Source organism: Cyprinodon tularosa, unplaced genomic scaffold (genome assembly GCF_016077235.1).
Source record: "Cyprinodon tularosa strain WSP-4 unplaced genomic scaffold, ASM1607723v1 ctg243, whole genome shotgun sequence".
In the NCBI taxonomy this organism is placed as follows: Eukaryota; Metazoa; Chordata; class Actinopteri; order Cyprinodontiformes; family Cyprinodontidae; genus Cyprinodon; species Cyprinodon tularosa.
The window spans coordinates 70,553-89,401 of NW_024038903.1; the positions used below are offsets into that span (position 1 = coordinate 70,553).

General features: G+C 42.5%; 1 protein-coding gene across 2 annotated transcripts; it reads left to right on the plus strand.

Moving 5' to 3' along the window:
• Window positions 1–96: 96 nt before the first annotated feature.
• Window positions 97–18,147, plus strand: LOC119785189 (zinc finger and SCAN domain-containing protein 5B-like). Of its 2 annotated transcripts, none has more exons than XM_038287658.1 (3): window positions 97–620; window positions 12,634–12,694; window positions 14,797–18,147. In XM_038287658.1, the coding sequence occupies exons 1-3, from the start codon at window positions 276–278 to the stop codon at window positions 15,708–15,710; spliced, it is 1,320 nt and encodes a 439-aa protein (XP_038143586.1). In that variant the 5' UTR covers window positions 97–275; the 3' UTR covers window positions 15,711–18,147. The 2 variants fall into 2 exon arrangements, with proteins under 2 accessions (XP_038143586.1, XP_038143587.1); XM_038287659.1 differs by having other exon boundaries at window positions 14,800–18,147.
• The last annotated feature ends 702 nt before the right edge of the window (window positions 18,148–18,849 follow it).

Here is an 18,849-nt window from a genome sequence, read left to right on the forward strand (position 1 = left end):
GTTTTGATAGAGTTTACTTATCTTGTTCTTGTTATTTTTATCAAAATAGTTTAATTTGAAACATTCATTTTATTTTGAAATAGAAACTATCCGGAAGTGACGCGGCTTAGAAGGCAAAACATGCGTCTCTCTTTGTAGTCTTCGACATTTTATGTAGTCCAAACGTGGAGAGTGGCCTGTCCTCGTTGTCTCGGATGGTTTCTAAGGTCGTTTTGGGTTCGTGAGTTCGCTCAGGAGCTGGTTCTGTTCGGTCGCGGTTCTGTTGGAGCGTCGGGATGTCGGTTCTGAGCAGCAAAGCGCTCCAGGAGCAGCTGTCCGTCATCCTGGGAGCGCTGACCAAGGCGGCGCTGGTGGAGATCTGCGAGCTGGTGGAGGAGGGCTACTGTGCTCTGCAGCTGGAGATCAGCCGGAGTCACAAGGAGAACCAGGACCTGAAGAAGAAGCTGCACCTCATAGAGTCCATCGTGGCCAGGGGCGGAGAGAGCAAGGCGGCGGCTCCGGAGGAGGGAACCGGAGGGACAAAGGCCGCTGCCCGGGCAGAAACACCGCAGGGACAGCGGGACAGGGACAGCGGGGAAGCCGCTTCTGGACCCGGAGGAGCCGCGGTGGAGCTGGAGGAGGTAACAGACCAGATCTGGGACCGCAGGAACCAGAGCTTGATTGAAATCATTTAACTGATGTAGAGAAACTGGAATTTATCAGCTTGGTTATTTTATGTGATTCCCAGGGGCGATCAAAAGGTCTATGAGGCCCTGAGCAGATTAATAGGTGGCCCAACCAGCCTGCTTTCTATATTCCAATTTTTTTTTTTTTGGTAGGATTATTCTCTTTCATCCAGTATAAAACCCATGGAATAATAATCCAGATTGACGAGACTGCCATTATCATATTAACTCAGAAGTTTAACAGTAATAGTTATGTTATCTTTTATCCTTTATTTAAAGGGAAAAGCAAGCACCAAGGAATGATCAATGGATCATTATCTATAGCCTACCTAAAAATAATACGTTAGCTTGGATTTAATGAATTTATATTTATATTTGCCCAAATATAGTAACACCTTACTCCTGGCATCTTCCGGCAGTGACATCACAGTACAGTAAGCCGAGCGCCATTCTCCCCGCTTTACAAGCAAAATCAATGGGAGCTACTAGACACATCTGCAACCAACAACAATTATTGAAGATTTCGTGAGGACTTCACCACTGATATTTGGGATCATAATCATTCATCGGGTAAAAGCGGGGAAAAAAATCAGTTATTTCACCTTTCCGATTCATGATCCTCCACGGACAGGTTACTGCGGTCTCGGTCGTTAGATTGCCAATTTGAAGGGGGAGGGTTTACCATCAAACTTCTGGCCAGAGAAAAAAACATGTAATATGTAGCCAACATTTGGAAGAAAGAATGTTTTCAAGATGATTTGGATAATAGTGCTTTGTGACAAACACCAGATACAGCAAGACTTGATCAACAGCCGATACCACACCATGATGTCACAAACTAGTAGGTGGCGGCAGTGTTTGATAAACATGCCTCTAGTGAAGGACTTTAAATAGTCTTAATTAAAAACACATCTTTTATTGAACAGTATGTAATAATTTAATTTTAGAGTACTAATATGACAAATGATTTTTATTTCAAACAGTATTTAAAATAATCTAGGATCATCCTGGGTATGCAGCTGTTTAACCTCTTGATCATCATTTCGCTTTAGTTAATCACACACTAATTTATCACACAGGTCAGCTTTGCTAATGTTTAATAAATAATATAAAGTCTTTAATGTTTTACGGTTCACCCAGCAAAATTAGTGTTATTTTGTGATTTAATATTTATTTTGTTTTAATATTTATAATAGATTGGTCAGTATTACCATGGATGTCAGCTCTGACTGATGGAGATCCATTAGTCTCTCTCTGGGCTTTCAGCTGATTGCTTTTTTTTTTTCCTGCTCACAGTGCGAGAATTTTAATCGCATTTTTACCTAAGAGTAGATTGGTGTGAGTAGGAAAGGAAAAACAGAGCAGGCATGCAAGTACTGATTGATTTCACCCTTTCCATTCGCGTTTTGCTCCTAAAATAAGTCCTTGATTTTAGAAAGATGTCCACTAGTTTTTTTTATAAAAGAAAATAAGAAAGGGGAGAAATTTCCTTAAAACCAAATGGTAAATATTTTAGGTTAGGAGATGTCACAGTTGCCATAAAGATTTCCTTTTGTCGCTGTCATTTAACAACTTTTCAGACATCTCTAGCACTTTTATTTTTAAAATGTGCCAAATCAAGTGACTTTTTTCTGTTAATGGAGACTTTGGAGATAACACATAAAAGCGCTGAACTCTGTCCTCCTGAGCGAGGAGCGAGTGGATCCGTAACACCGCCCCCCTCTCTTTCTCTGTCACTGCCAGCTGTGTTCAGGCTGCCTGGAGCTGCAGCAGAGGGAGAGAAGCTAAGCTAAGCTGCTGCACTAATTTAAAGCACTTACTCCATCACTAGCTGGTGCTTTTTTATATTTCTCTCCCTTTCTGCTCTATGGAGGACTGTGGTGGTCCGTCCAGTAAGACACAAGGACAAAGGCATATAAAAAGTATTCTCTATTTATTTTCCAAAAATAATCTTCACAAAAGAAGGGCTTACATCAAACCTCAAAAAAATATAACAAAATGTACCCAAATGAAATAAACTAAGGCATACCTAACTCAGGATAACAAACCAAAAAAAAAACTGACTTCACAATGAACACACAGGGGAATTTATACACAAAGGCTAGCCTACACAAACGAGGAGGGGTGGGAGATGAGACAGAGACAAACAATGCATAAACATAAATAACTAATTCAAACTAACACCTTTTGACTATAACACAACTATCAAAAGAAAACAACATAACGCCAAAAATGTTTTAACAATTATGCCATAAGTGGAGAGAGAGAAGCAGACTAATATCCAGTCCCCTGCTTCCAGCAGCCTGATGGTATGTCCCACTTCCTGGTTTGCCTTCCAACCAGTCCTCTCCACTCAGCCAGTCCTTCAACTACTGAAGAAAAGATGGAGGAACCTCCACACACTCCCCCTCTTCTGGAAGCTCCATGGGCCAGCGTGACAGGTAGTCGGCAGTAGTGTTCAGCTTCCCAGGGATGTGATGGACATCAAACTGAAACGGTTGCATCGCCAGGTACCAGCGGGTTATCCTGCTGTTTGAGTCTTTCATCCTTTCAAGCCATTTCAGAGCCTTGTGATCCATTTCTAGGATGAACCGTGTCCCCAACAGATAATATTTGAGTGAATCCAAGGCCCACTTCACAGCTAGGCACTCCTTTTCTATGGTGGAGTATCGAGTTTCTCTTGGGTAGAGCTTTCTGCTTATAAAAGCAATAGGATGGCGCTCCCCTGGAGGCCCTTGAAGAAGCACTGCTCCCAGCCCACGCCCAGATGCATCAGTTTGCAGAATAAATGGCCGGTCAAAATCAGGACAGTGTAATGTTGGAGGTCCACTCAAGGCGCCTTGGATGTCCTTAAATGCTCTCTCTGCCTCCTCCGACCACTGTAGCTGATTGGGTTTCTTGGGACTGGTCATATCTGTAAGCACAGCAGCTCTGGCAGAAAAGTTTGGAATGAACTTATGGTACCAACCTGACATCCCAAGGAAGGATTTCAGCTGTGTCCTGGTTTGCGGCAGAGGACATGACTGAATTGCTTGAACCTTCTGGATCTGTGGTTTGATGACTCCATTGCCAATAATGTGTCCGAGATATTGAACTTCTGTCTTGGCAACGGTGCATTTAGTTGCATTAACAGTGAGACCTGCAGCATTAAGAGACTCAAAAACAGCCTTGAGATGTTGCAGATGGTCCTCCCAGCTGTTACTGTAGATGACAATATCATCCAAATAGGCAGATGCAAAGTCTGAAAAACCATCCAGTACCTTATCCATAAGTCTCTGAAAGGTCGCAGGTGCTCCATGAAGCCCAAAAGGCATGACGGTGAACTGATAGAGACCCCAAGGTGTCCGGAAGGCGGTCAGCTCACAAGACCTGGTGGTAAGGGGAACCTGCCAATAACCCTTAGAGAGATCAATGGTGGTCAGATATTTTGCTCTTCCAAGACAGCAAATCAAGTCATCAATACGGGGAGTTGGATACGAATCAAATTTGGAAACAGAATTTAAATAGCGGAAGTCTATACAGAACCTCATGGTGCCGTCCTTTTTTGGAACGAGGACAACAGGATTACACCAGTCACTGTATGAAGTCTCAATGATGCCCAGAGACAGCATTAATTCAATCTCTTCTTTTAAAGGGCCAAGGAGACGCTCAGGGATCCGGTAGCTTCTTCGTTTCACAACTGCATTTTCTTTCAGGTGAATATCATGTTTACAGGTGCTGGTCATAAAATTAGAATATCATGAAAAAGTAGATTGATTTCAGTAATTCCATTTAAAAAGTGAAACTTGTATATTATATTCATACATTACATACAAACTCATATATTTCAGATGTTTATTTTGTTTAATTTTGATGATTACAAATGACAACAAATGAAAATCTCAAATTCATCATATCAGAAAATTAGAATATTACTGAAGACCAATAAAAACAAAGGATTTATAGAAATGTTGGCCAACTGAAAAGTATGAACATGAAAAGTATGAGCATGTACAGCACTCAGTATTTAGTTGGGCCTCCTTTGGCCTGTATTACTGCAGCAATGCGGCGTGGCATGGAGTCGATCAGTCTGTGGCACTGCTCAGGTGTTATGATAGCCCAGGTTGCTCTAATAGTGGCTTTTAGCTCTTCTGAATTGTTGGGTCTGGTGTATTGCATCTTCTTCTTCACAATACCCCATAGATTTTCTATGGGGTTAAGGTCAGGAGAGTTTGCTGGCCAATTAAGAACAGGGATACCATGGTCCTTCAACCAGGTACTGGTAGCTTTGGCACTGTGTGCAGGTGCCAAGTCCTGTTGGAAAATGAAATCTGCATCTCCAAAAAGTTGGTCAGCTGCAGGAAGCATGAAGTGCTCTAAAACTTCCTGGTATGTGGCTGCGTTGACCCTGGACCTCAGAAAACACAATGGACCAACACCAGCAGATGACATGGCACCCCAAACCATCACTGACTGTGGAAACTTTACACTGGACTTCAAGCAACGTGGATGAAGTGCCTCTCTTCTTTTCCTCCAGACTCTGGGACCTTGATTTCCAAAGGAAATGCAAAATTTACTTTCATCAGAGAACATGACTTTGGACCACTCACCAGCAGTCCAGTCCTGTTTCTCTTTAGCCCAGGCAAGACGCTTCTGACGCTGTCTGTGGTTCAAGAGTGGCTTGACACAAGGAATGCGACAGCAGAAACCCATGTCTTTCATACGTCTGTGTGTGGTGGTTCTTGAAGCACTCACTCCAGCTGCAGTCCACTCTTTGTGAATCTCCCCCACATTTTTGAATGGGTTTTGTTTCACAATCCTCTCCAGGGTGCGGTTATCTCTCTTGCTTGTACACTTTTTTCGACCACATCTTTTCCTTCCCTTCGCCTCTCTATTAATGTGCTTGGACACTGAGCTCTGTGAACAGCCAGCCTCTTTAGCGATGACCTTCTGTGTCTTGCCCTCCTTGTGCAAGGTGTCGATGGTCGTCTTTTGGACAACTGTCAAGTCAGCAGTCTTCCCCATGATTGTGTAGCCTATAGAACTAGACTGAAAGACCATTTAAAGGCTTTTGCAGGTGGTTTGAGTTAATTAGCTGATTAGAGTGTGGCACCAGGGGCCATCAATTTTGAACCTTTTCACAATATTCTAATTTTCTGATATGATGAATTTGAGATTTTCATTTGTTGTCATTTGTAATCATCAAAATTAAACAAAATAAACATCTGAAATATATGAGTTTGTATGTAATGTATGAATATAATATACAAGTTTCACTTTTTAAATGGAATTACTGAAATCAATCTACTTTTTCATGATATTCTAATTTTATGACCAGCACCTGTAATATAATCAGTTCTTCCAGGATTATCATGAAACACATTGATGTTACAAAGAGCTCTCACCTGCAACTGCTGCTCTGGGGAAAGATGACTGAGGTCAAGAGTAGAGGCTGATGGGAGCGGCAGGTACTGTTCCTCCACCTCCTCATCAGATACATTTCTGATGAAAAATACATCTTGCTTCCCCTCAGGCCTTGAGACCCACTCCTTTAGCAGGTTAATGTGCAAAACTCTTGTACTGCGTCTCTGATCAGGAGTACAGATCTTGTAGGTGGTGGGTCCCAGTTTTTGAACAATCTCATATGGACCTTGCCACTGAGCCAGAAACTTACTGTCATCGGTAGGTAGCAGTACCAATACCTTTTGACCTGGTTCAAAACTCCTCTCACGGGCAGTTTGATCATACCAGGTTTTTTGCTTCTGCTGGGAGACACGCATATGTTCCTGAGCCAATGAGGTCATCTTTTCCAACTTTTCTCTCATCTGGAGGACATAAGAAATCATATTGACAGGTTCTTTTTCAGGTTTCTCCCCCTCCCACCTTTCCTTCAAAAGGGCCAGTGGACCTCGCACCTCATGCCCAAAAAGCAACTCAAAGGGGGAAAACCCGGTAGAGGCTTGGGGTACCTCCCGATATGCAAATAAGAGGTAAGGGAGCCACTGATCCCAATCAGACCCAGCTTCATTGATGAACTTACGAAGCATGTTCTTAAGAGTCTGATTAAACCTCTCTGTGAGTCCATCTGTTTGCGGGTGATATGGGGTGGTTCTCAATCCCTTAATGCCAATCAGTTTATACACATCCTTCAGTAATTTGGACATAAAATTTGTTCCTTGATCAGTCAATATTTCTTTGGGAAATCCCACTCGTGAAAAAAACTGAACCAGGCAAAAAGCAACAGTTTTAGCCTTGACAGATTTCAGGGGGAACACTTCTGGATACTTTGTTGCATAATCCGTGATAACCAACATGAACCGGTTACCTGATTTGCTCTTCTCCACTGGACCCACAACATCCATGCCCAAACGTTCAAATGGTGTATTTATAACAGGAAGAGGCTGAAGAGGAGCTCTTGCTGCAAATCTGGTGGATGTTTTTTGACACTGAGGACAACTCCTGCAAAAACTGGCAACATCTTTCTGTAATCCAGGCCAGTAAAACCATTGTTGTATTCGGGCTATCGTTTTATGCTTCCCCAAGTGGCCAGCCCAGGGAATTGAATGGCCCAAAGTTAACACTGTTTCTCTGGCTTTTCTGGGTAATACAAGCTGTTGTACTCCTTCACGTCTCCTATAGAGGATGTCACTTTGCATGTGAAATTCCTCTGCAGTTCCACCTTCCTCAGCTCTCTTAATAAGGTCAGCTAGACTTTTATCCTGGCGCTGCAGCTCACGGATATCCTCAGGAATTTCAACGTCTAACTGTACTTCAGGTTCAGGTAACATAGGAGAGGCTGTGGTATGTTTGAATTTTTCTCGCTTGCGCTGTGCACGAGACTTTTGTTCTTTAGTTTGACACTCTTCAATCTCAGCCCCATAAAATGGTAAGGCTCTTAGGCCCCGTCCACACGAAGTCAAAACGAACACGAAACGCTGATATTTTCCAAAACGTTTGTCGTAAAGACGGAGACGTAAAATAAATGTGAGCGTCCACACGAATGCATGAAAACGCTGCAAAATGTATGCCAGGCCTGTAAGTGGCGCTGTGGTGCCAAAGCAAAAATAAGCGACGAAATGTTGGGCATGTGCACTAATATTTATACATGGTTGCCCTGCGGGTCCATTTTCGTGGTTAAGGGAAATTCAGGTGCTGAACTATGTCGTCGATATTGCTCTGTTCTTCCTGGAGATATTCCAGAAGAAGAAGATTCTGTTGTAAGCCCGACAGCAGGGTGAGTAGCATTAGCAACGGCGCCATTGTTGTTGTGATACTGGTCGCGCATGTGTGTGTAGAGGCGACGCTATGACGCATGCGTGTAAAAAAAAATATGCGGTTAGGGCGTAAAGATGGAAACGCGAAAACGGCGTTTCAGAATCTTCCCACTCTGAAGGCTGAATAAAAAAAAGATCGTTTACAGACCCCCGAAGCGCCGGCTTCGTGTGGATGAGAGGCTGGTTTGGTGAAAAATTTGTGCGTTTAGGCCAGGGTTCGTCTTCGTGTGGACGGGGCCTTAGACTGGGCTCATCTTCCCCAGAGGCCTTTACCTGGGAGCGTGTCAGCACAAGATTGCAACTTTTAGAAGCATTAATTAGGTCTGTGAGAACTGGAAGATCATTTCCCAGAACAACAGGAAAAGGTAATTCATCCACAACACCCACATTTAAAAGGTAAACATGTCCTTGCACCCTCATATAAATGTCTGCTGTTGGATAGTTTTTCTCATCCCCATGAACACAGCAGATGGGTATTGTTTCTGAGGTGCAAATGCTATGTGGTGCAACATGCCTGCGTTGCACCAATGTCTGATTGCTTCCTGTGTCAATCAGGGCTTTCACCTTCTGCCCATCTATTTCCACAGTAGTCTCCATGAGTGGCTGGTTTTTCCTGTTCAACACTTTGTTCTCTCTGGGTGAAAAACACATCTGAGAGAGTTTTGAAGGATTTTGAGCACACATGGGCTTTGTGTGTCCCTCCTGCCCACACAAATAGCAGATGGGCTTTTTAAAGGATTTTGTTTGACTGGGGGAAAAACATTTTTCTTTTCCAAACTGCTTACTCACATTTCCCGTTTGATTGGTGTTACCTGGACTTGGGATAAAGTCCCTTTTTGCAGCTCTAAAAGCCCATGGTTGAGTCTTCCTACGGGCTGCCACAAAAGCATCTGCCAGGGAAACTGCCTCCGCTGCATCTTTTGGGTTCCGTTCCTTAATCCAAACTTGGAGTTCTGGAGACAACATTCGGAAGTACTGTTAATGAATTATGACGTCATTTATCTCTTCAACAGTCTTACCTCGTGGTTGAACCCACTTATTATACAGTTCCTTAAGTCTCACATAAAGCTCCTTGGGGGACTCATTTGGTTCCACGTGAAGAGAACGGAAGCTCTGCCGATACGTCTCGCTGTTAATTTCATATTTCTGTAAAATAGCAGCTTTAACATTATCATAGTCCATTGATTCATCCATATCCATATGTACATAGGCACTCCTGGCTTTACCCGTCAACAGTGGAATCAACTGAAATGCCCAGTCACTTTTTGGCCATCGGCAAACACGAGCAATCCTCTCAAAAGTAATAAGGAAATGCTCAACGTCATCATCATCACTTAGCTTTTGCAGCTTTGGTTCTTTATAAAAATGTGTAGAGACTGAATCACCTGGTTTAACAGCAGACAGTGCCGGTTCTGTTGGTGAACCATCCACATCAGTAGGCCTCTATCCTGCAGAGGAGGGGGCGTGGTCTTGCACAAAAGGCCTCAGGCCTGCAGAAGACTGGGCCTGAAGCTCCTCTTGAAATAACCTGAACTGGTGTTGGAGAGCCTTATACCTGTGATCTTGGCGTGCCATTTCTTCCTCCCACTGTGCTTCTCGAGCTTTCTGCTGTCCAATGTGGGCCTGAAGGATCCCTGCCAAGTCAGATATGGTTGTTTCTCTCCCGTCGTTGTCCTCTTCACCAGCTGCACCACACCCCTCATGCTCTGTTTGGTCTTGCTTGTCTGATGGGGCTGACTTGCCTTTACCACCTCTGGCTCCTCTCATGGTTTAGGGTTTTTCTTCTTTTGTTTAAAAAAAAAAAAAAAAAAAAAAAAAAGGATCAATAAATATACCTTTGTCCTTAACTGGAGTATCCCACTTCTGACACCAACTGTGGTGGTCCGTCCAGTAAGGCACAAGGACAAAGGCATATAAAAAGTATTCTCTATTTATTTTCCAAAAATAATCTTCACAAAAGAAGGGCTTACATCAAACCTCAAAAAAATATAACAAAATGTACCCAAATGAAATAAACTAAGGCATACCTAACTCAGGATAACAAACCAAAAAAAACTGACTTCACAATGAACACACAGGGGAATTTATACACAAAGGCTAGCCTACACAAACGAGGAGGGGTGGGAGATGAGACAAAGACAAACAATGCATAAACATAAATAACTAATTCAAACTAACACCTTTTGACTATAACACAACTATCAAAAGAAAACAACATAACGCCAAAAATGTTTTAACAATTATGCCATAAGTGGAGAGAGAGAAGCAGACTAATATCCAGTCCCCTGCTTCCAGCAGCCTGATGGTATGTCCCACTTCCTGGTTTGCCTTCCAACCAGTCCTCTCCACTCAGCCAGTCCTTCAACTACTGAAGAAAAGATGGAGGAACCTCCACAAGGACCAACTCTGCCATATTTAAAAATAAATACAGAAATAAATAAATGCTCAATAAATGTATAAGCATACAATTAATTGGCAACAAAAATACAATAAACAAATAAATGTAAGTAGAAATTAAATTATAAAGTGAGACATAAATGTATATAACTCTTAATTAGCTTCTTTATTTATTTGCCTTTGTAATATTTACCTTATTTATTTTTCTGTCCATGTTATAATATTTTTGTCTGTTTTATTCTTCCTTTGTATTTTTTTACCTTAGTTATTTCTTCGCCGCTGTTTATTTCTCTCTGCCCTTTTTACATTTAAAGTACGTTTTAAGATCATTTGAGGCGAGAACCTTATACTTTTAAGCATCACCATATGGCCCATTCACAGATTTAATGCGTAATTTAAAAGAAAATGTGACGAACTTGAGAGGACCGTGGCAACCAGCGGAGCTCCGAAGCTGACGGCAGCCAGGTCTATAGCCAGGCTATGATGGCGATTTTTTGTTGTATTTGGCAAAGTTTGGCAAAGTCCCTACTCAAGTTCTAATGACTTCAGACTCGACATCAGACTCTCCTCCTGTAGATTCGACCGATGTAGTAAAATGTTGACCAACACGCTTCACACACGGCTATGCCGAGAGAGGGCCGCTGCAGATGGGCTGTGGTTAGACCTGGCTGCCGTCAGCTTCAGAGCTCCGCTGGTTGCCGCGGTCCTCTCAAGTTCGTCACATTTTCTTTTAAATTACGCATTAAATCTGTGAATGGGCCATATGGTGATGCTTTAAAGTATAAGGTTCTCACCTCAAATGATCTTAAAACGTACTTTTATTGAACAACAGCAACAGAAAAGAGAACATTTAACTTAGTACTCTGAGCTCTGCGAGTTAAGAAGACGGGCCGCCAAGCCAACCAATGAGCAGAAGTTGACTCTCTAGGACACACCCCCTCCTCATTTGCATAATGAGATAGAAATGCATACAGAAATGTTAATATGACAGGCAGAAATGTAAAAAGGGCAGAGAGAAATGAACAGCGGTGAAGAAATAACTAAGGTGAAAAAATACAAAGGAAGAATAAAACAGACAAAAATATTATAACATGCACATAAATAAATACTTAAAAATATAAGTAATTAAAAAATAAAGTTGAAGATTATAAAGGACAGAAAAATAAATAAGGTAAATATTACAAAGGCAAATAAATAAAGAAGCTAATTAAGAGTTATATACATTTATGTCTCACTTTTTTGTTGGCAATTAATTGTATGCTTATACATTTATTGAGCATTTATTTATTTCTGTATTTATTTTTAAATATGGCAGAGTTGGTCCTTCATACTGCTCTTTGTTTGTCTCTACATTGCTTTCTTTCTTTCATTACTACTATGTATTTTTCTTTATGTCTTCCCATAGAAGTTGTTACTCTTAAAATCCCTACATGAAAAAAATCCCCTTCGTATATCTAAGTATTTCTCCACACTGCTTTGAAAGACAACAGGAAAAATAATGGTAGGGATTCAGAATTACGTCCTGCAGCTGGATGGCATGACATATGGAAACTGATTCTAGTGCCTTTTAGGACAACAGAGAGCGACTCTTCTTGCTGAGCAGGTGGATAATTCTGTGTTTGTGACTGGAAAGTCCCATTTAAAGAACAATAGCCTCACAACACATTAATTATTACCATCACTATTATTATTATTTGGCTTAAAAAAGCTAAGCAGACAGAAGAGATTTATTTTTGCACCCAAACCAACCTGCTGCTAACATTCAACAAAAATGAGTGTTTTAGATGGTAGCCAACCCCCTTAAAATAGAAACCACATTTTGTTTGTTTAGTTAAAGTAAAAATAAAAAATGAACCCTAAACTCAGCAGCGGTTTACAGTCAGAAGCCAGCAGTTGTAATAGAGAAGCGACCCTGATGAACGGCAGCGTTTATGTTATTAGGGTTCGGTTATCAGCTCCCTAATCACCCACAGCATCCTCAGACAGCTCTGAAGGTCTCGTTTAGGTCTGATGTTAATATTCTTCTCCTTATCTGGGCTGAGAATCTGCTCATGCAGACATGTTGGTGTGGAGATGAAGCCAATGATTATTCCCTCTCTGGTGGAAGCTGCAGGCAGAAAAGCTGCTTCTCAAGTTAATTAGCTCCTAATCTGAGGGAAGGCAAAGCGACGCTTTAATGGATGAGGTGATTAGAAGAAGAATGGCTGACGTTCTCTGTGTTTTATCCTGGATTTAAACTGCTCTCCTGCATGGCTGCATGTTTCGCTGTTTTATAAGCCTGATCCTGTGTCTGTTGATGAATGTTGTGGCGTCTCCAGGTTCCAGACGTGGTGCTGATCAAAGATGAAGACTCAGACGGATACGACAGCATAGAAGACGGTGAGCAGGGAAACCTCTTTTAACATCCGTAGCTCTGATTGGAACTCTGACTGTTCAGTCCTTCCTCTGCCTGTCAGTGAGATGCTGTTGACTGGGGGAGGGGGGCAATCAATCAGGCCAGTCTTTCACTCCTGATGGCAATAAAAATCAAATTTTTAGGGAAGAAAGCAGTCCTGGTAGAAAGGAAGAATTTATCAATGGATCCTGAACATTCAGGGTTTTTTTATGTATGGATGCTAAATGGACCAGAATTTCTTTGCCCTTTTGGTCCAGACTTTTTTAGTTGATGATGAACCCCAGTGAACCCCGGTCTGGACCCAATCAACCGAGCCTCTTTCTAAGGAGGTGATCTGACCCAAATACAGAAAACATGCCTTTTTGGACTTAATGAGCCACCGTAGCGGTCTGTAGCGATAGCAGAAAGGCACCTTTCTGATACCGGTCGGATAATTAACGCTGATCTGGCATTCTGATCCAGTCAGAAGTTTTTTTTTACCATTACAGAAACTCAGGCACAGCGATCTAGTTATTCAGTTCTACGTTTGTGGTGTCAGTGACGCCATCAGGCACAGTAGCTGTTTATGTCAAGCCTGATGCCTTCACTCACATGGGAAGGAAGCAGGTACATTATTGCGCTTTTCTGTGCCACCCACCTCAGTCGGCTGAGAGATCGGTGTGCAGGATCTAGACTCACAACCCTTCCCTTATAACGAGATTCTAAACTCTGACAAACTCAATCCTTTACAGCTATTATCTCAGCTCTCTGACCTCACAACTTGTTTTTCTGTATGTAAATTAACCTCATCAACCAGCCAATAGAAGACGGGCCTTTTTCATCCAATCAAAGCAACCCTTACCAATACTACATTTAGATGCATTTAAAAAAATAAAACAAAATAATAAAATCAACCTGTAAATCAAAATACTGCACCTCCTGTGTGACAAGATTTAAGAAAAACACTGTAATCAAATAAACACTTCAGTGTTCTATATTAACATATATTTAAAAGGTCAATAATAATTTAGTAGCTCTGTTTCTGTACTCCTGCGGCGGTGCAGGAATACGGTACAAAACCAAAGTTCAATGTTTCTTATTTTCAACATCCTCATATGACATTGCTTCCCCACAGTTAGATTCATTTTCTCGTCGCTATTTTACCAAGCTGGTCCTCATGGGAAAGGCTGTCTTCCTTCAGCCAGAACAATACAGCTTTTTACCAGTGGGGGGAGCCAAAATCGGCCAAAACTGAAAGTTCTTTAGGAATGCTTTAATATAGAATCCTATAGTGTTTAATTTCTAACAGTCTGATGTTGTTTCCTAATCTCTACCACCGTAGGTGTAGTATTGTTGATTTACTGGTGGAGATTGGTTCCTTTCATCCATCTGAATGCAGTATTACCAGGAATTACTTTGATTGGATTAGAAAGGCCTGCCTTTGATTGGCGGGTCCGTGTGCTTCGTTTTCATGCAGTTAAGCAAGGGAGCAAAGAGAGAAGAAGTGGAGCAGATGTGTTTTAATTTAAAGGCTGCACATCTGTTTACGTGTCTGGCACAAAGAAATCCGGCATCCTTCATTCCTTCAGCGGCAGGATTGCATCGGTCTCGGCTGTGGGTCGATTCTTTCAGCCCAGAGTTCAGTATCGGATTGGATTGGGTGGGGGAAACTGGATCAGTACATCTCTGAGAGATAGATGTACTAAAGTCACATTTGATCTGCCTACTGCCGCTTAGCAGCGCCACTGGTAGCGTACTGTAACTCGGGTTTAACATGAGCCATGGTTTCCTTCAGTGTTCTAAAGTTAGATCTGCTCTTCTGATGCTGTGATGACTAATCAGCAGAACAGAAGTGGAGCTCTCAGGACTGCGGGGATCGTTTACCTGTCCTCCCAATAATCATTATAGTCCACCTAAAAAGAAATAACTTAAAACATTGAAGAAAACCACAGGAAACGTGTCTTTATAAACTTAGGGAGTCCGCCACTAACCGTGGCTCCATCAGTACAAACAGAGGATCTGTTTCTGTCTAAACTTTCCTCCAGGAAATAAATCTGGTTCCAGGATCCATCCAGCAGGTCCTTACAGCTCTGTGTTTATCTTTCAGCAGAGAGGAAGCACCTTGATGGGGGGGCGTCTGCTGCAAGCAAAGAGGTTCCCATGATCAGGAGAAGGCGACGCCGCAGTCGCGTCTATGAAGACTCTGACACGTCGTCCTCTGAGCAGCTGGTGCTGAAAACACCCCGAGTGGCCGCGGGGTCGCAGAAGACCCCGCTCCTCTACAGCCTGGACTCCCCTCGGAGCGAACCGGGCCGCTCGGCTCGGCTCCTGGAGGACGTCCAGATGAAAGTCAGCGACTCGGTTTGTTCCTATCCGGGTCAGATGGACCCGGATGTCCACCTGGTTCAGGACTGCTCGCTGGTTCCTCCGGGTCCAAGCAGGCAGGTCTTTTTCAGCAGCAGCAGTCTGATGGAGGCTCAGCCCACGGCGAACAGAAGCAACCTGGACATGAACCTGGAGCCAGCCTGGTCCAAGCAGACCAAAGGCTCCATGTCTTTTGCTCAGTTCTGTCAGAATGAGAACATGGAGGGTGATACGTTTGGGCTGAAGCTGGTTGGCATCTCCGGCCCGGGTTCTGCGGACGCCAGAAGCCCCGCCTTTGATTATGAAAGCGGCGGTAGCGTGCTGAACTTCGGCCTGTACAATGACCCGCCGGGCCAGTCCCAGCTCCCCGCGGGGGAACCAGACGATGACCCTCAGAGGAAGCGCTTCGTCTGCTCCATCTGCAACAAGACATACGCCACGGCGCAGAACCTGGAGGTCCACACCCGGATCCACACGGGCGAGAGGCCCTTCGCCTGCGACCAGTGCGGAAAGAAGTTCACGCAGTCGGCCCACCTGAGGTCCCACCTGAACGTGCACACGGGCGAGCGGCCCTTCAGCTGCACGCTCTGCTCCAGGAGCTTCATGGTCAAGTACAGCCTCAAGCTGCACATGAAGAAGTGTCACCCCAACAGCTGAGCCCGTCCGCTCGCTCCAGATTTTACTTCAACATTTTAAGAATTTAGCTTTCTGCATGTTTATAAAATCAAACTTCAAACTCGTGGTTCCAGGTTTTTATGCAGCTCTGTAGCACTTTAATAAAGAATTCTGAATTGATTAGATTAAATGAGTGGAAATGAACAGATTAGGAGCCAATTTAGAAACAAGAACTTACAGGTTCCTACAGAGCATCCAGAAAGTATTCTCAGCTTTTTTCTATTTTCAGTTACCTCACTGGCTGCTGCCCACTTGGGTGTAGAAACACTGTGACACTGTGATCTCTCTAAGTTACTCTAGCTGTCCAGAAGCACTATAAAACAGAGCTTCTTCCGCTACAACTCTATGCTGGACACTCGTCGCATTCAAACAGATTTTATTTCTGCTAGTAAGGGACAGCTAGCCTAACGTAGCACTGGCATGTCTTCTCTCTCTTTTCCAACTCTTTCTAAATCTTCCTCTCTCCTGCTCTGTGTCAGATGTCCAGTTATTCTCTGCCTCCTTTAGTGATAATGGCACGTGAAATAAGTCTATTTTTAGCTCTATGTATTTTAATACAGAGCTGCACACTTTGAAGCATAATGCCAGGAATCGGGAGAGAAAACGATGCTCTACATGCCTACAGTGATCAGTAAACATCTGTTAAAAACCACATCACACAACAACCCGCTCAGTTAATATATAGATATATTTACTGTGTGAACGTGAAAACGCTTCAGTACAACTTAGTTTAACACTACAGTCATGTGACACACCACAGACCGGTACTAACATGGCTGCAGATGGAGTCATAACCACGTAGACTACTCTTTACGTTTAGAAGATGAACTACGATCAGTGCGCACACACAAATATGCTAAGCTTATTTTTACAGAACTGAAGTCATTACATTTATTATGGTTGATTTTTAATTCTTGCCTTTAATGCTTATTAGATTGTTGGCTGGAACATCTGAACGCTGAACTTTAACTCCAGTTAACTATAATATCTATTTTGATTTGTGATCAGTACATGGTTGAATGAAATCTCCCCAATAATTGTCGGGGAGGACAGAAAGTTGCTGATTTCCATCCATTCGGTGTTAGTCCAGTTCATACGTCCATCAGATTTGACATGCGATTTCTAGAGTCGACTTTAAGCAGAGCAACATTAGAAAAGCTCTTCTGACATGTGCATTTGATATAGGGAGGGGGAGGAGTTTATTTGCATCAACCGCTAAATCCCAGAAGCAGCAAGGTTCCCCTTCCAACCAGAATGCATCGATCGTCAGCGCGAGGTTTATCTACTCTAGTTCTCTGCTCTAAACACCCTGGCAGATAACATTAGCTAATCAGCCCACAGTGAAGCTAAAGCCTCTCCTTTAAGATTTTTTGGGGGGTTTTTTGTGAGGTCAGAGCGCTCTGGAGCAGGTTTTCATCCACGTCTCTTTATTCATCTTTCCCTCCAGCCTGACAATTCCTGCTGCTGAAAAACATTCTCATAGCATGATGGTGCCACCACCGTGCTGCACTGTAGGGGTGTTACTGGCACCCGTTTTTCCCCAAACATGTCCAATCTTTGTCTCATCAGACCACCAGAGGATTTTGCTTCTCACAGTCTGAAGCTCCTTCAGGATGCGGTGCCTGATCGGTGGATTGCTGCTGCTTCTAGAAGGTTCTCCTCAGAGCAACACTGGAGCTCTATTAGACTTGTTCCGATGGCTGAGTTTAGACAGTCGTCAACCATCCTGGTGGTTAGAGACATCAGTGGAAACAGTTTGGATCTTGGCTCGATTTCTTTGCAAAATATGTGATTTCTCTGTTTTACATAACTTTGCTTTATAAAATAAAAAAAAATTTTTACATGTTGTGACAGATCTGTGGAAAAAAGTGCTGTGAATATTTTGAGGATGCTCACTCTGGAGAGAAAGCGTGTGATGGTTCAGGAGCAGCTACTGCTTTATAGCTCTACTTTTACTGCCTGGTTTAATCTGGTTTCATGCAGACGGTTCTAACAGATACTGTTGGTGGGAGGGACATGACGCTCAAGGCCACTAAAGGCTCCCTCCAATGGTGTTTCTGCTGGTGCTACTGTTTTGGTTTTAAAAACAGATTTTTTTGATACATTCTGTCTGCTGTGTTATTATTCATGTTTTGTTTGAAATAAAATATAAAACCTGTTAACTTCACTGCAATCCATTTAAAAGGCTTGAGGAGTGTTCAAACTGTGGAACTAAGACTTGTTGAGGCGTTTGGTTGAACCTTTAAACTCTGTGTGCTGAGTTTGCTGATTCTAGAGGAAGACTAGTTGGTTCCAGTGGAAAAGTCGTCGTCCTCCAGGATCCTTCTGGCTGCTTTTCTCCTCTGGATTTAATCTACAACCAGGCTGTTATATTTAGGGTATTAGAACTGAGAAAAAATGATTAAAGTGATTCATCAACCTCTGGCTGAAAACTTATTACTGCACCATAAACGCTGATCTGAAACAGATCATGTTTGAATGTTAAGTTATTTAATCAAAACACTTAAATACGATATATATATATATATATATATATATATATATATATATATATATATATATATATATATAAAAAACAAATAGAAATAACATTGTTCTCAGGACTGATTGGACTGAATTTAGAACATGATTTTTATTTTTCTTATATATCCGAGAACCAAGGAGGAAGAAAAGCGCTCCAATGCACAAAATGACAAGATGCAGAATATTAAATAAAGGAGATTATGGGATTACCATCATCAATTTGGTATATTTGATACATTTTATATATATACATCAAGTACATATTTCCCTTTATTTGATACTTAATAATAAATAAACAGCAACTACAGGAAACACACATTGACCCAGTTTAAACAACTGGACTGGATAGTGATGTTAATTCAGATGTCCATCTTCTAGGTTGGAGAATAGAGAAATATGTTGGTCACATTTTTCCCCTCTTTAATGAGCATCTGTGGGTTCTGGCCTGATCTGGCCCTAGTCCCAGTCAGAGCTTTGATGTGGCAGGACTGGACCGTTTGATACCATCTCCTCCTCCAGGTGGATTCTGGCTTTAAGAAATAATACAGAGCTGTCTGGTGGCTTTAATTATTTTCTCACCACAGACAGGAAAAGGAAA

What these genes read in the sequence shown, in the direction of transcription:
- LOC119785189 (XM_038287658.1), top strand. Translation starts at nt 276, where the DNA reads ATGTCGGTTCTGAGCAGCAAAGCGCTCCAGGAGCAGCTGTCCGTCATC. An exon ending in CCGCGGTGGAGCTGGAGGAG is followed by an intron (nt 621 to 12,633) that starts GTAACAGACCAG and finishes TGGCGTCTCCAG; the next exon opens with GTTCCAGACGTGGTGCTGAT. An exon ending in ATACGACAGCATAGAAGACG is followed by an intron (nt 12,695 to 14,796) that starts GTGAGCAGGGAA and finishes TTTATCTTTCAG; the next exon opens with CAGAGAGGAAGCACCTTGAT.